The sequence below is a fragment of the Oncorhynchus nerka genome, linkage group LG28, assembly GCF_034236695.1.
Source record: "Oncorhynchus nerka isolate Pitt River linkage group LG28, Oner_Uvic_2.0, whole genome shotgun sequence".
NCBI classification, from domain to species: domain Eukaryota; kingdom Metazoa; phylum Chordata; class Actinopteri; order Salmoniformes; family Salmonidae; genus Oncorhynchus; species Oncorhynchus nerka.
Genome location: NC_088423.1, coordinates 55,577,774 through 55,594,133, shown reverse-complemented (window position 1 = coordinate 55,594,133; position 16,360 = coordinate 55,577,774). Strand labels below are relative to the sequence as shown.

The window sequence follows — 16,360 nt, the reverse complement described above, 5'->3', positions numbered from 1 at the left end:
CCAAATTTGAAACCCTTATTCAAGGTTTCAAAGACCACTCGGATGAGAATAGGCTACCCGTCCTGTTGGGGGAGGATGCAGAGAGCTGTGGGTTGGCAGCGCACTACATTGCTGCCTGCCATAAAATGAGGGTCAATGTCTGACAGACCAACAAACCTGCCCATGTCCTCTCTGCCTTTGTTACTGTTCACTGAATGGCTATTTTGACCCTTGATTATTGCTGTTACTGTTGTCCCGTTGACAATATGTATTATTATTATTTTAATTATGTTAATATTGCAAATTGGTAATATGTCTGTCTATTGTTACGTCATGAGAATTGGATTGAATTGAGAGAGAGAGAGAGATAGAGAGCAAGAATTAGAAAGAGGGTGAGTGAGGGAGAGAGGTAGGACACAGGAGTAACCTCTGGAGAGAGAGTCAGAGAGAGGGAAAAAAGAAAGGAAGATTGAGAGGAATTGAGAGAATGGGAACAGTGGAAGCCCCTAGAGAGAGACCATGAGCAAGCGAAAGGGAGGGAAAAAAAGATATACAATATAAATGAGATGAGAGAGGAAAAGATAGAGGTGGCTGTGAGAGAGAAAGAGAGAGGAGGAAAAGCGACAGAACAGGGGGCAGAGAGACGTAAGGTGAGGCTTGTTGATAAAGTTATGTAGTGGTGGCTTCGTATCTTGCCAGTCAGCAGTTGGTGTCTTCATCCTAGAAACGTGGTGCACGGATGGGACCACTGACAAAATGACTCCGCAACAGGCCTTACTGTCTCCCCTATCTATTTTCCTTGGCGGCTCGTGCTACGCTAGAATGTTTCAATTTCACGATGCTATAATCCCCGTAAACAGAATCATCGTCCGTCTTATTGGAGACAACAAATATCTGCTCTCTCACACACACACACACACACACACACACACACACACGCAGCTTTCCCAGCGTGTTAGTCAGGTTTGTACACTACCCTCTTGTAGTAATGCATGAAGACATGACATTTATAGTACGGTACACTCCAGGGAGATTGATCTGCATCAAGTGTAAGGGAGAAAGGGTGGGGGTGATGGAGAAAGATAGATGACGGAGAGCATGTGTGGTGTAAGAGTGAAAGAGAGAAAGACTGCACATGACTGAGGAGCTCAGACGGAGCGAGGGAGGGAGGAAGAGCAAAAGGGACACAGAAGAGAGAGTGAGGTGGCAAGGGAATAGGAGAGAGGGAAAGAAAGACAAAGAGAGAGGGAGAAGGATAGTGACAGAGAGATGCGGTGAGATGCCGTCTGATTGATGATGATGAGAATAGCAATGAAGAAGAACATCCATGTCACGGTGAGAGGAGTGATAAAGAAAGGGAAGGCAAGGGAGAATAAAATGAGGAAGAGGAGAAAGGGAGAGAAGGAGGCAGGAAGAGATAAAGAGGGTTGTCCACTTATAGGCACAGTAAAAAAAATTATAGCATCTTCCCGCGTATCGATCAACGGTGCTAAATGAAGGGTTGAAAAACTAACCTGATAAACTAAACAAATAAATACAAAGTAGGAGGGAAGGAGCGTTTAGTTAAGTTCATTCGGATCCCCGTTAGCTGCACAGGCATCAGCTACTCTTCCTGGGTTCCACATAAAACGTATAAATACATGACAAATTATATACAAAAACAGCATAAGATATGACATTAATTAAAATGTAAAAAATCATAAAATAAGAGTTATATATTGGAAAGACAACAAGAGACAACAAAAATACTAATTAGACACTATTAATTTATTCTGCACATATTCATACTTTGATAGGCAATAAGAGTTCAATTAAATCTTTAGAAAGAAGAGAGGCGCTGTGATACAATGTTTTTTTTAAATCTGTTTTTTTAAAGTTAAACTTGCTTTTTGCTTGAGTAACCTCTGGTGGCAGAGCCTTCCATGAGGACATGGCTCTATACATAACTGAGCAATGCATTAAATCTGTTTTTGGTTTGGGTACAGTGAAGAAATCCAGGGAAGGAAAGGGCAATCGTTGGTTTCCAAAGCACCTATGGTTCCCTGGAAAAGGGGTTCTGCAACATCTACCTATCTCTGTTTTCCTCTCTCTGTTCATAATTCTCTCCCTCATTTTCTATTTTCTCCCTCTGTCTCTTTCTCCGTCTCTCTGTCTCTCTCTCTTCTTCCCTCTCTTGCTTGTTACTAAAACCCTTCCTCTCTGTTTGTCACTCTCTCTTTCTCCCAGTTTGTCTTTCTCTCTTCCTCCATCCATCTGTCACACTCAGTTTCTCTCTCTCTTTATTTCTGTCTTTCTAGACTGGGGTGGCCACCTGGCCAATAAATCATTGAAGTGGACTGGACTAGACGAGCATCTGAAAGTGTCGTCCTTCCGCCCGCCTGCATTAGCAAGCCTTGTAAATCTAGTAGTATCTTTGTAAGCATGTGGACGGATGGTGGATGGGGGTTGGGAGGATTTGGAATGTCAGCTCCACGGTCATAGTGGTCTTTAATTAAGCTGGCATTCGTTCTGCGCTAAGCTACACTCTTACAAAAAGGAGTTCCAATAGGGTTCTATGTGGAGGGATAGGGTTCTACCATGAACCATTTTCATCTGAATAACCCCTTTTGGAAGAGAAGGGTTCTTTGTAAGGCAGAGAGTTCTACCTCAAACATTTGTTATCCTTAAGAACCATTTTTAGAAGAAAGGTCTCTTTGAGAGGCTAGAAGGATTCTTTCGAAGGCAAAAAAGGATTCTGCTTCTGAATCTGAATAAACGTTTTTATTGTAATACTTGTCCTTTCTTTTAAATAGTGCCTGAGCAATAATGTTTACTTCAGTGTTTAAACTTTAAGATCAGGAGTTTGAGTAATTTGATACATTTAAAAAGATAGGTGTGAGAATATTTTTAACTGTACCTAGAGTATATAGGAATATTTGTGCACGTATCTGGTATTCCCTTAACCCTTTTACATTTACAGTACTGACATAATTTATATCTTTGCCATGATTTCTGTCTTTCAAATTAGTATTTTCTGTTTTATTGAGCAGAGAGTAGGAGAATAGAAGGAAGTATGAGTGAACCAGCAGTGTATTTTTGTACTGCATATTACATAGCAAATTGGCCAGTTTAACCTAATGTAGATTTTTCTGTGTAACATTTCTAGTGTTGATTCAAGAGTTCAATTAACATAAAACTTGGCGGTGTAAATGACCTTAGTGTTGTTATGATATATGTAATGTATTGTCATAAATAATGACATTTTAAATGGGAATAAGGCTGGTGGAACTGTTCATAAGGGATTCTAGGAAGAACCTTTAGAGGAAAAAATGCTTCTTGCTAGGAATGTTCACAGAGGGTTCTAGGTAGAAACATTTACAGGGAGTTCTATGAAGAACCCTGCATAGAGGGTTTTAGCACCAAAAAGGGTTCACCTATTGGGACAGACTGAAGCACCTGAGCAACTTTTATTCTAAAAGTGTTGTTTAATTCGCTAAGCAAGCTAGTGTGGGCATATCCCTTACATTGAATCCCAAACCAACTCCTAGTCCCTACCCACAAGGCACTTGTGGAGAAATGAGAGGATTGTATAAGTGTCCGCAACAACAATTCCATATAGCATATCAGAGGCCAATTCTCTCAGATCTACATAAGTGCCTAGGGGGCAGGGGCTAGGACTTAGGTTTGTTTTGTGATGTTTAGGCTTCAAGGCTCATAAGCTTCCCAATAGAGTAGTCACTCCAGGTCAATTAAAGGAAACTACAGCGTTCACAGATTAATGGTTTTTCAATGGGGCTCATACATTGACAGATGGACAGTCCTCTATCAAAAGTTTGAATTATTTGAATATATCACAGGATACATGGAGGACCATACATCTTCTCACATTGTTAATGTTGCATTCACAATTAATGGGAAATACAGGCATTGGAACGAAAGCTGTAAACAAAAAAATTCTAAAGAATGGATGTAAAGGGATATTATACTAAGCTATGTGGGCTTCAGGGCTATTCTTTGAGCCTCTATGTTTCACTATTAGCCATGAGTGTATTGTTCGCTCCATCCACCAAAGTGCATCACCTTCCTTTTACAATTTACACACAAACACATTCTAAAGAAGAGCCTTCTAGGACAGTGAGAGTTTTATTCAACATTGGCTGTCATGGCACAGCCCGCATTGAAGACAAAACAATGGCAAAACAACCTTCAGTGGCACTATTTTGAAACTGGAAAGTCAGGAGCTGGATTTTCACGAGCTTCTAGCAACATCAATTACTGTAGGCTACAGTTAGTGAATGGGGAAGCGAAGAGAAATGGTGTTGAATTCTGACGCTTTTAGGGTTCTGAACTTTATGGACGAGCCCCTTTCATAATGGAAGCATTATTGAAGTGTGGCAGGCATAAGCACTTTTACTGAGCACAAAGTGTAAATATAACCAAGGGGAGAGTTCGCTAATAGCCTAGCTAGCGTCATCACTAATGGCTCGCGTAAACAATAAACAAGGTTTGTTCACTTAGCAGCATTGGTTTCTGAGTGGCATTATACCATTTGTTAATTAGTGACCTTGTTTGTTAGTAAGACTGCATTCAACCCCGTTTGGGGGTTACCGTTAGCATACTCCGGTCCAGTGTGAGTTTTAAATTGAATTGAGACAGCAGTCAATGCTAATCTAGTAGTGCTAGCTATCGATTTGAAGAAATTGATGGTTGAGTTGTAATGACTGATAATGTTGTTGAAATTCACCTTTCAATCGTTTTTTTAATGGAAATGTAGAGGCATGTAGTGCTGGTGAGAAAAATGAAGATTGAAGACAAAAGTTGAACTCAACTTGGCAGTTTTGAACCGGCCAAGTGCTAATTTGACTGACCAGGGTACGAACTCAGGTCTCCTGACTGTTGAGCTACAATGTAGGCATTACCTGGGTGAACAAAAGCAAGTCTTCAGGTCTCAGTCAAGGTTATTCATCACGTGAGCATGGTTCAGAATGATCTCCGTTACACTACCACAGCTGATTCATCTACTCAAAAACATACTCAATTCATTCATCAGGTGTGTTACTACTGGGCTGGAACAAAAGCCTGCACCCCATGTAGGTCAACAGGACCAGAACAGAACAAACGCAATAATACTCAGAGCTCAATAAACAGATGACTCATAGGAAATGTAGTACTTTACTACTCACATTGCACGTTGAGCTGCACCTGTGCCTGGCGTGGCTTGATGTTGAGGCCATTGTAGGGCGCCGTTTGGCAGCGATAGGAACCCATCAGGTCACGGGTGACGTTGGTCAGCCGGAGTCGCCCGTTGCGTGTCTCCACCGCCCACTCACCCGTGGGCATAGGCAGGTCCTTGTCGGCGCGTGACCAGAGCACAGGCGGACGGGGCTTGCCATCCACCAGGCACACCAGGTCGGCAGAGCCTCCCTCCCTCACACTCACCACCTGGCCCCCTGCCGGCACCGTCAAAATTGGGGGAGTGACTGTAGGGGTGAGAAATTGGAGAAAGGGAGAGAGAGGGAGTGTGAGAGGAGTTGGAGTGGAGCAAGGGGGAGTTAGAGGTAGGGAGATATAGAAAGAAGGAGGGTTAGGGGGGACAAAATAAAATATTTAAGGAGGGGTTGCCCAAAAGACAAACAGGGTTTATAAAAAGAAGTAATAAATTCATAAAAATTCTACAATGTGATTTTCTGGATTTTTTTTCTCGTTTTGTCTGTCATAGTTGAAGTGTACCTATGATGAAAATTACAGGCCTCTCATCTTTTTAAGTGGGAGAACTTGCACAATTGGTGGCTGACTAAATACTTTTTTGCCCCACTGTATATGGGAGTGACCTACTGAGTAAAGTATTTGTCATTACATTTTTGCAAATCGGTTCCCTTGGCAACTTCTTCCCATGAATCTCAGAATGTTACCTAGCAACAACAACAACATTTTCAGAATAAGTCAGCATTCTGTAACTAAATAAATGTTACATCTAGCTTAGGAGTTTAGTGCTTGAATGAGCAGTATTTCTGAAGTATTATAATGTACACAAACACCCAGGCTACATCTCTAATGTTATGCCTGAGCCAATCACATTGTCATAAAATACAATGAACAGGTTTTAATGCCTTGAGACAGTCCAGTATCGAGTCAGCTCAGCAGCTGCTTCTGAATGTAGATGTGCCCAAGACATGGGGGGGGAGTGTTGTGGGAGATGACTGGTTGGAAGATGAAGCCAATTAAGCCAATGACTATCATGCCAGGAGTTTCTCACGTCTTTCTGATTGGCTATTGACGCTCCTATCCACCAGAGTCTCCGTGCATTTAGGCGGAGGTGAGTATGGGAACGAGATTAAAAAGACGCAGACTGGCCAATATGAGTCCCAAAACACTCACTACAACGTTCCCGTTGCTCTCTGGACAGGTATAAGCAGTGTAGTGGTAGACCTTACACCATAGTGCTTCCATTTTATAGATTGAAAAAGGGATAGGGACGGAGGGGGATTGAGACTGTCTGTGGTAGTCAAAGAAAAGGACATCGAAAGAGATGGAGAAAGACCTTAGTTATCTTTGTTTTCTTTATTGTTTTGGTTAGGACAGGGTGTGACAAGGGGTGGTTTGTTGTGTTTTTATTATGTCTAGGGTTTTTGTATGTTTATGGGGTTGTTTACTAGAATAGGTGTTTTGTATGTCTATGGTTGCCTAGAGTGGTTCTCAATTAGAGGCAGCTGTTTATTGTTGTCTCTGATTGGGAAACACATTTAGGCAGCCATATTCCTTGGGTAATTGGTGGGTGATTATCTATGTCTATGTGATGTTGCATGTTTATAGCGGTCACGTTTATTGTACTTCGTGTTCATTCGTCTTACATTAAAAGTATGTATTCACATTGCGCTGCACTTTGGTCTCCTCACTACGACGATCATGACAGAATCACCCACCAACAAAGGACCAAGCAGCGTGGTAACGGGCAGCAGCAGCGATCTCAGGACTCCTTGACATGGGAGGAGATTCTGGACGGCAAGGGACCCTCGGCACAGGCTGGATAATATCGCCGCCCCAAGGCTGAGCTGGAGGCAGCGAAAGCCGAGAGGCGGTGTATGAGGAGGCAGAAAGGCAGCACGGTTGGAAGCCCCAACAATTTATTGGAGGGGGCATACGGGGAGTGTGGCTAAGTCGGGTAGGAGACCTGAGCCAGCTCCCCGTGCTTACCGTGGAGAGAGAAGGACCGGGCAGGCACCGTGTTATGCCATGAGGCGCACGTTGTCCCTGGTGCGCAGGCATAGCCTGGTGCGGTACATAGCAGCGCCTCGTATCGGCCGGGCTAGAGTGGGCATCGAGGCAGGTGCCATGAAGCCGGCTCAGCGCATCTGGTCTCCAGTGTCCCCGGTTCACCAGCACAGCCCAGTGCGGGCTATTCCACCTCGCCGCATTGGCCTGGCTACGGGGAGCATTCAGCCAGGTAGGTTTGGGCATGTATTCACATCATGCTGCGCTTTGGTCTCCTCACTACGACGATCGTGACACAGAGAAAGAGAGAAACTGAAAGAAAGCAACACCAATCCACAACCGATGATCGAGTCAAGCCAGAGAGATATCATCACCCCGGTTATCGTGAGAACATTAGGACATGACATACATACATCAAATAAAGTGTTACTGAACATTTGAAGGGAGAAAAAGAACAACAGTTCTAGAACCTGGGGAGATGAGAGGAGGGCGAGATCGCAGGAGTGGGAGGTCCCATCACTCCGGGCCAAACCAATATCCCCAAGGTCGCTGACCATCACCTGAACAACCACCATTCAGAGACTTGTCCCGAAGCAAATCGTGCATTGCCTTGGCTGTGTGCTTAGGGTCATTGTCCTGTTGGAAGGTAAACCTTTGCCCCAGTCTGAGGTCCTGTGCGCTATGGAGCAGGTTTTTCGTCTCTATACTTTGCACTGTTCATCTTTCCCTTAATCCTGACTAGTCTCCCTGTAGCTGAAAAAGATCCCCACAGCATGATGCCACCACCACCATGCTTCACCGTAGGAATGGTATTGGCCAGGTGATGAGCAGGGTTGTCCAGGTGATGAGATGGTTGTCCTTCTGGAAGTCTCTCCTATCTCCACAGAGGAACTGGAGCTGTCAGAGTGACCATCAGGTTCTTGGTCACCTCCCAAACCAAGGCCATTGTCCACCGATTGCCCAGTTTGGCTGGGGAGCCAACTCTTGGAAGAGTCTTGGTGGTTCAAAACTTCTTTCATTTAATAATGATGGAGACCAGTGTGTTCTTGGATACCTTCCGTGTTGCAAATCTGAGCATTTTTAAAATTATTTTCTTATATTTTTATGCACTTCTATCAGCAGCATTTTCACGCCAATTGGCTAAACAAGTCAACAAGCATTCCAATTCAATCCAGTCAAATCAGGAGGTACCCTAACCCTAGCCCATGTTCTTTGTACAGTGGTTCCTCCTTTCAAAGTTGCGTCATACTGTGGGACGTTATCTAATTGTCAGCCATTTTTTAAATGCAATTTAGTGCTAGTTTGACCACCAGAGGGCATCTTTGAAAAGCCTTTGATAGTCTTCCATATTGGCATTGCCAGAGAATTTGAAACCTTTTTTGTAATAACATAGCATACGGGATTTATTTTAATTAATTTGTCTTAATTAATTTAATATTATGGTGTTTCTATTCTGAGAAAAAAATAAACATTCAAGGTTTCCGTTAGGATGGAATGAAAAATATGGCTCTGTACAACGTGACGGTCGGGAGTAGGCCACAGCATAAGAAGATTGGAGTATCCTAAATTAATATCTAAGGGGCACAACTTTCAGTTGAGCATACATTCTCTTTGCCTTCTCTACTTCTCTACCGGAAGTTGATGCTGTTGCTATGCAACCTCTTGCTAGCTAGTTAGCATAACAAATGACTAGTTAGGTACTTAGAACAAAGAAACAGTCCACTCACCGCTGCTTTGGGTAATGTTGACATCTACCCTCAACTCGGGCACCGTGCTCCCAGGAAAGTTGGCCACACAGCTGTAGGTGGCCTGGTCACGGAACTTCATGTCCACGATCTCCAGGCTACTTGTGCCCGGTGCCATGTCCGGGTCGCTGCGCAGCACGATCAAGCTGTCCGAGTTGTAGACTAGTGCCGCATTCTTGTACCATGTGTAGTTGACCTAATAATATAAAATAGCAATATGTTATTTTATTATATTAATATATTGCTATAGCCTATATACTTTCCATAATATGTTGCAACTTGTATTAAGCATGCATAAATATTTATAATGTCCTTTAACAATGCTTATGTATCTCTTTACATAAAATGTTCATCCGTCTCACCTATTTTGATTTATTCGGCATCATTATGAGATTATTATGAAGGGGTCACACCCTACTAATATTATTATTACTAATAGTATTATTCAGTTGACCTTGTCCTGGGGCTGTGCGTCCACGTGACAAGAGAGCTTGAGATCGCGGCCCATCTGGATGCTCTCACTGTCCTTGTTGGAGTCGGGTGTGATCTGGAAGGTGAGGTTGCCCATACCTGAGGGGAGGGAGTGGAGAGGGAGGAAGAAAGGGAGGGATGAAGCGTGTTAGGAGGGGGTGGGAGTCGGGATGAGAGGAAGGAAGGAGGAAGAATAAAGGGGGAGATGGATAAGAAAGAAGGGGGTGAGAGAAGGAGGGGGAGAGTATAATCGAGAAAGAAGTAAGGAGGAGGATAGAGAGTGGTGGAGGAGGAGGGAGAGAACATAAGACAGGGGATGGGAAGAGGGAGAAAGAGGAAAGAGTAGAAGAAAAGTGATGAAGTAAGAAGGAGGGAGATGGAGAAGAAGAAGACAAAAAGAAAACTGAGCAAGAAGGAGAGATATCTACCTTAACCATCCTAAACACTAGACACTGATTGGTCCGATTTAATTCCAGAACCTGACAAATTGGCCCTGTTCTGAATACAAAACTCCATTGGCAAACGACATAGCAACTAATATAAGCAGGAGAGGAGAGAGAAAAATCTTGTAAGTCTACGCTTCGCCAAGCATGCTAACTAGCTCGGCAGGTGGGGTTGGTGAGGATGGGAGACCATATGTTTGATCGTCCTCACCGCCATATGGCTAGCCCACCGCGCTCAAACGGACGGAGACCGTATGTTTTGCCTTATACTTCAGCGAGGCACTTACGAAGTACTCGTCTGCGTGGTGTTATCACCACCTGGGCTCATGTGACTTGCTCAGGCCCATTAACAGGGAAGGGGAAAACACACTCACATACACATATGTTCAATACACACAAATATGAACACACACACACTCATTATGTACAATATACACACATGCACACACACAAACACCCACACCCACCTACCCCCCTTCTACCACACACACGCGCACTTTATCAGCTCCTCTAATTACTTCCATCTCGGCTCCAATTAATCTGAGTAAATAAAGATTATTAAAAGCGATAAAAATAGCCGGCGGCGGGCCACTGAATAAAGGAGTTTGTTTAATGGGCAGGGTAATCTAGAGTTAATCTAGAGTCTTGACATGATTGTATAGAAACCAGAGCTAATCACAGATCAACTGGATGACGTTCACACACATGTAGACATTATATTCCCAGGTAATGCTTAGGCACACACACCACACACAGCAAATGCAACCGCACGCACACAGACAACTGTGCTCAAGAGTATACAGCTATTGTAATTCACAATGTCAGTTACATGGAATAGTTCATTAACCAATGTAAATTTGACTTAGTTGGTTCACATGCAAAGTTGCATCCATTAATGTCCACAGACAGATGTGTAAGGTGATGCTGCCCCTAAAAGCTAATCTGGGATCACTTTTTAATTTTACCCACTACAGTTTAAGGTAAGGATTGGGGGAGGGGAAGCCGATTCTAGATCTGCACCTACAGTAGGGGGTATTTCACCCCGGAGCCAAACACATATGTTGGCTACACTTCATTGCACAAGATGATGTAAATATGACAGAAATGATAACCTCTCACAAATGCTTACTTACAGTACTTATGTACTGTAATGTAGTCATATTATACCGTATGTTACACAAACTAGTTAAGACCTCTATATGTCAAAACAGACATGTGGAAAAAGGTCACGCACACACACACAGTTACAGACACATCCAAAATGATTGGCTCCCTTAATAAAGATGAGGGAAAAAATGAATGAAATAAATAATACAAATACTGGGTAATGGTATACGTTGACTACATATCCATAACACATTTATTACACATCTAAAGCATTTCCTGAACATGTTAAAACAGGTGCAAACCACATTATTCCCAGAACTGACAAGTTAAAAATCTGTCGTTCAGCCCCTGAGCAAGTCAGTTAACCCACTGTTCCCCAGGTGCCAAAAGACGTGGATGTCGATTATGGCAGCCCCCCGCACCTCTCTGACTCAGAGGGGTTGGGTTAAATGCATTCAGTTGTACAACTGACTAGGTAGCCCCCTTTCCATTTTCCTTAATGAAATATATCCATAGCATATCTTTAGTGCATTCATGTTATGCTATGTGTCATATGTAGGTATCTTAATAGATGCATCATTACAATGACAGCAAAGTGTGAGTATGTATGAGTGAATATGCCAAATGGCCAAATGGGCAAACCACGTTTTGAAAATTATGCTGATATATACTGTACCACCCCCACTGCATGAAATTTCCCCTCCAGGCCTATATTGGCCAGCAGGGGAAACTTCATGCAGTCAATCCCACCTGCCTGAATTTTATGCAGTCATTGTACTGTCATTACAATTTACCCATTCATAAAGAATTTATAAGCATTCATCACTTATAAAAAATAATATGAACACAACACAGAATGTTAAAGGAAATGTTACGTTTTTAAATCATGTAAGACGCTTGTGTTTTCACGAATGTTTAATATTACGATTTCACCGGATGTTGTCGAGTTCGCTAGCGGCACGTATAGCACAAAGAGGTTTTAACAATACATTTGCGGAGTGGTTGAAAAATGAGTTAATGATTCCAACCTAAGTGTATGTAAACTTCCGTCTTCAACTGTATCCTTAAATGTGAGCTCTTGCATAGCATGACAAGAATGCGTTACAGAGGGTTGCCAGTTGATGTACAACACCACCTGGCATCCATGTTGGGAGTCCACCGCATGAATTATTTCGACAACAACAGCTGAGTGGCTATCCAAATCTGCATGATAACAGTGCTTCTAGTCATGAAAGCTTCTAGTCATGAAATCTATGCAGCCTACTCAATAACTTTTTTTTATAGCTACTGTTTACAGGCCTCCTGGGCCATATACAGCATTCCTTACTGATTTCCCTGAATTCCTATCAGACCTTGTAGTCATGGCAGATAATATTAAAATGTTTGGTGACTTTAATATTCACATGGAAAAGTCCACAGATCCACTCCAAAAGGCTTGCGGAGCCATCATCGACTCAGTGGGTTTTATCCAACATGTCTCTGGACCTACTCACTGTCACAGTCATACTCTGGACCTAGTTTTGTCCCATGGAACGAATGTTGTGGATCTTAATGTTTTTCCTCATAATCCTGGACTATTGGACCACCATTTTATTACGTTTGCAATCGCAACAAATAATCTGCTCAGACCCCAACCAAGGATCATCAAAAGTTGTGCTATAAATTCTCGGAGAACCCAAAGATTCCTAGATGCCCTTCCAGACTCCATCCGCCTACCCAAGGACGTCAGAGTACAAAAATCAGTTAACCAACCACAAAATACTGGAAAAGCTAAGTCAAAGTCCAAGTACAGATTTGACTATATTCTTGCAGAAAAATGTAATGTGAATGTAAATGTCTCCTTCACGATTTGCCCAAATCTACCTGGGTGACTTCACACTAAATGTCATATAGTTTGCCCATACTTCAAGTTATCCGTTTGCTTCCATCTTGTGGACACCATCGGAATTACAACCAGAGTGGTGGCAGATGTGGGATCTTTCTGTTGCATCCTGAGCTACAGGCAATTAGATTTGGGTGTGTAATTTTAGGCGAAAATTGAAAAAAAGGGGTCATATGCAAACAGGGTTTCACAAATCTCTGTATCTGAGGACAGAAAACATAAAAATAAGCAGGCTGCATTATACTCAAATTAGACAGCATTGAATATTAAATCAAATCAAATTTTTCACATGCTTACAAGCTCTTAACCAACATTGCAGTTAAGAAAAATATTTACTAAATAAACAAAAAAAACAAGAGCAAAAATAAAATAACAATAACGAGGCCATATAGAGGGGGTACTAGAACCTAGTCAATGTGCGGGGGTACATGTTAGTCGCGGTAATTTAGGTAATATGTACATGTAGGTAGGGGTAAAGTGACTATGCATAGATAATAAACAGCGAGTAGCAGTAGTGTAAAAGAGGTTGTCAATGCAAACTTAATGATGGTGTTGGAGTCATGCTTGGCCACGCAGTCATGGGTGAATCAAGGAGTACAAGAGGGCACTAAGCATGCACCCCTGAGGGGCCCTCGTATTGAGGATCAGCGTGGCAGATGTGTTGTTGCCTACCATTACCACCTGGGGGCGGCCCATCAGGAAGTCCAGGATCCAGTTGCAGAGGGAGGTGTTTTGTCCCAGGGTCCTTAGTTTAGTGATGAGCTTTGAGGGCACTATGGTGGACGTGAGCCACGACAAGCCTTTCAAAGCACTTCATAACAACAGACATGAGTGCTACGGGTCGGTAGTCATTAAGCAGGTTACCTTGGTGTTCTTGGCCACAGGAGCAATGGTGGTCTGCTTGAAATATGTAGGTATTACAGACTCAGACAGGGGCAGTTTAAAAATGTCAGTGAAGACACTTGCCATTTGGTCAGCGCATGCTCGGAGTACACGTCCTGGAAATCAGTCCGGCCCTGGGCCTTGTGAATGTTAACCTATTTAACTTCTTGCGTCGAGCAATCCCGTATCCGGGAGCGTAATCATAGCCTCAAGCTCATTACCATAACGCAACGTTAACTATTCATGAAAATCGCAAATGAAATTAAATAAATATATTGGCTCACAAGCTTAGGCTTTTGTTAACAACACTCATCTCAGATTTTCAAAATATGCTTTTCAACCATAGCTACACAAGCATTTGTGTAAGAGTATTGATAGCTAGCATAGCATTAAGCAGGCAACATTTTCACAAAAACAAGAAAAGCATTCAAATAAAATAATTTACCTTTGAAGAACTTCGGATGTTTTCAATGAGGAGACTCTCAGTTAGATAGCAAATGTTCAGTGTTTCCAAAAAGATGATTTGTGTAGGAGAAATTGCTCCGTTTTGTTAATCACGTTTGGCTAAGAAAAAAAACGAAAATTCAGTCATTACAACGCCAAACTTTTTTCCAAATTAACTCCATAATATCGACAGAAACATGGCAAACGTTGTTTAGAATCAATCCTCAAGGTGTTTTTCACATATCTATTCGATGATAAATCATTCGTGGCAGTTGGGTTTCTCCTCTGAAGCAAATGGAAAAATGCACGCAGCTGGAGATTACGCAATAATTTCGACCGAGGACACCAAGCGGGCACCTGGTAAATGTAGTCTCTTATGGTCAATCTTCCAATGATATGCCTACAAATACGTCACAATGCTGCAGACACCTTGGGGAAACGACAGAAAGTGTAGGCTCATTCCTGGCGCATTCACAGCCATATAAGGAGACATTGGAACACAGCGCCTTCAAAATCTGGGCCATTTCCTGTTTGAAATGTCATCTTGGTTTCGCCTGTAGCATCAGTTCTGTGGCACTCACAGATAATATCTTTGCAGTTTTGGAAACGTCAGAGTGTTTTCTTTCCAAAGCTGTCAATTATATGCATAGTCGAGCATCTTTTTGTGACAAAATATCTTGTTTAAAACGGGAACGTTTTTTTATCCAAAAATTAAAAGAGCGCCCCCTATATCGAAGAAGTTAAAGGTCTTAAACATATTGGCTACGGTGAGCGGGATCACACAGACATCCGGAACAGCTGGTGCTCTTATGTATGCTTCAGTGTTGCTTGCCTCGAAGCATGCATAGAAGTCATTTAGTTCGTATGGTTGGCTTGTGTCACTGGGTAGCTCGCGGCTGGGCGTCCCTTTGTAGTTCGTAATAGTTTGCAAGCCCTGTCACATCCGATGAGCGTCGGAGCCGGTGTAGTAGGATTCAATCTTAGTCCTGAATTTACACTTTTCCTGTTTGATGGTTTGTCTGAGGGCATAGCGGGATTTCTTATAAGCTTCAGGGTTACAGTCCCGCTCCTTGAAAGCAGCAGCTCTACCCTTTAGCTAATCCTTAATCCATGGCTTCTGGTTGGGATATGTACTTACGGTCACTGTTGGAAAAAAGTCATCGATGCACTTATTGATGAAGCCGGTGACTGGTGTGGTACACTCCTCAATGCCATTGGATGAGTCCCGGAACATATTCCAGTATGCGCTAGCATAACAATCCCGTAGCTTAGCATCTGCCTCACCTGACCACTTCCTTATTGAGCGAGTCACTGGTACAATCTGTTGCAATTTTTGCCTGTAAGCAGGAATCAGGAGGATATAATTATGGTCAGATTAGCAAATGGATTGTGAGGGAGAGCTTTCTACATGTCTCTGTGTGTAGAGTAAAGGTGGTGTAGAGTTTCTCTGGTTGCACATGTAATATGCTGGTAGAAATTAGGTAGAAATGGATTTAAGTTTCCCTGCGTTAATGTCCCAAACCACTAGGAGTGCCTCTTCTGGATGACCATGTATCTTATTTGCTTATGGCTTTATACAGCTTGTTGATGGTGGTCTTAGTCCCAGCATTGGATTGTCGTAGGAAGGTGAAAAGTTTGGACACATCTACTCATTCCAGGGTTTTTCTTTATTTTTACTATTTTCTACATTGCACAATAATAGTGAACACATCAAAATTATGAAATAACACATATGGAATCACATAGTAACCAAAAAAGTGCTAATAAGATCAACAAATATTTTATATTTGACATTCTTTAAAGTAGCCACCCTTTGCCTTGATAACAGCTTTGCACACTCTTGGAATTCTCTCATCCAGCTTCATGAGGTAGTCACCTGGAATGCATTTCAATTGAATGGTGTGCCTTCTTAAAAGTTAATTTGTGGAATTGCTTTCCTTCTTAATGCGATTGAGACAATCAGTTGTGTTGTGACAAGGTAGGGGTGGTAAACAGAAGATAAGCCCTACTTGGTAAAAGAACAAGTCCATATTATGGCAAGAACAACTCAAATAAGCAAAGAGAAACGACTGTCCATCATTACTTTAACCTGTCTAGTACTGGAACCCCGTTGCGCTAGCGGAACCCCTCGCCAACAGCCAATGAAATTGCAGGGCGTCAAATTCAAATCAACAGAAATCTCATAATTCAAATTTCTCAAACATTCAAGTATTAGA

The 16,360-nt window shown here is 42.5% G+C and overlaps 1 protein-coding gene across 1 annotated transcript in view; it reads right to left on the bottom strand.

The window, feature by feature from the left end:
- Positions 1–16,360, bottom strand: part of LOC115102815 (MAM domain-containing glycosylphosphatidylinositol anchor protein 1-like) — a 397,798-nt gene that overhangs the window by 109,485 nt on the left and 271,953 nt on the right. The window contains exons 7-9 of the mRNA XM_029623129.2: positions 9,370–9,485; positions 8,898–9,111; positions 5,142–5,438 (exon numbers count right to left, since the gene is read on the bottom strand). Coding sequence (XP_029478989.2) covers positions 5,142–5,438; positions 8,898–9,111; positions 9,370–9,485 — 627 coding nt within the window. The remainder of the gene's footprint in view (positions 1–5,141; positions 5,439–8,897; positions 9,112–9,369; positions 9,486–16,360) is intronic.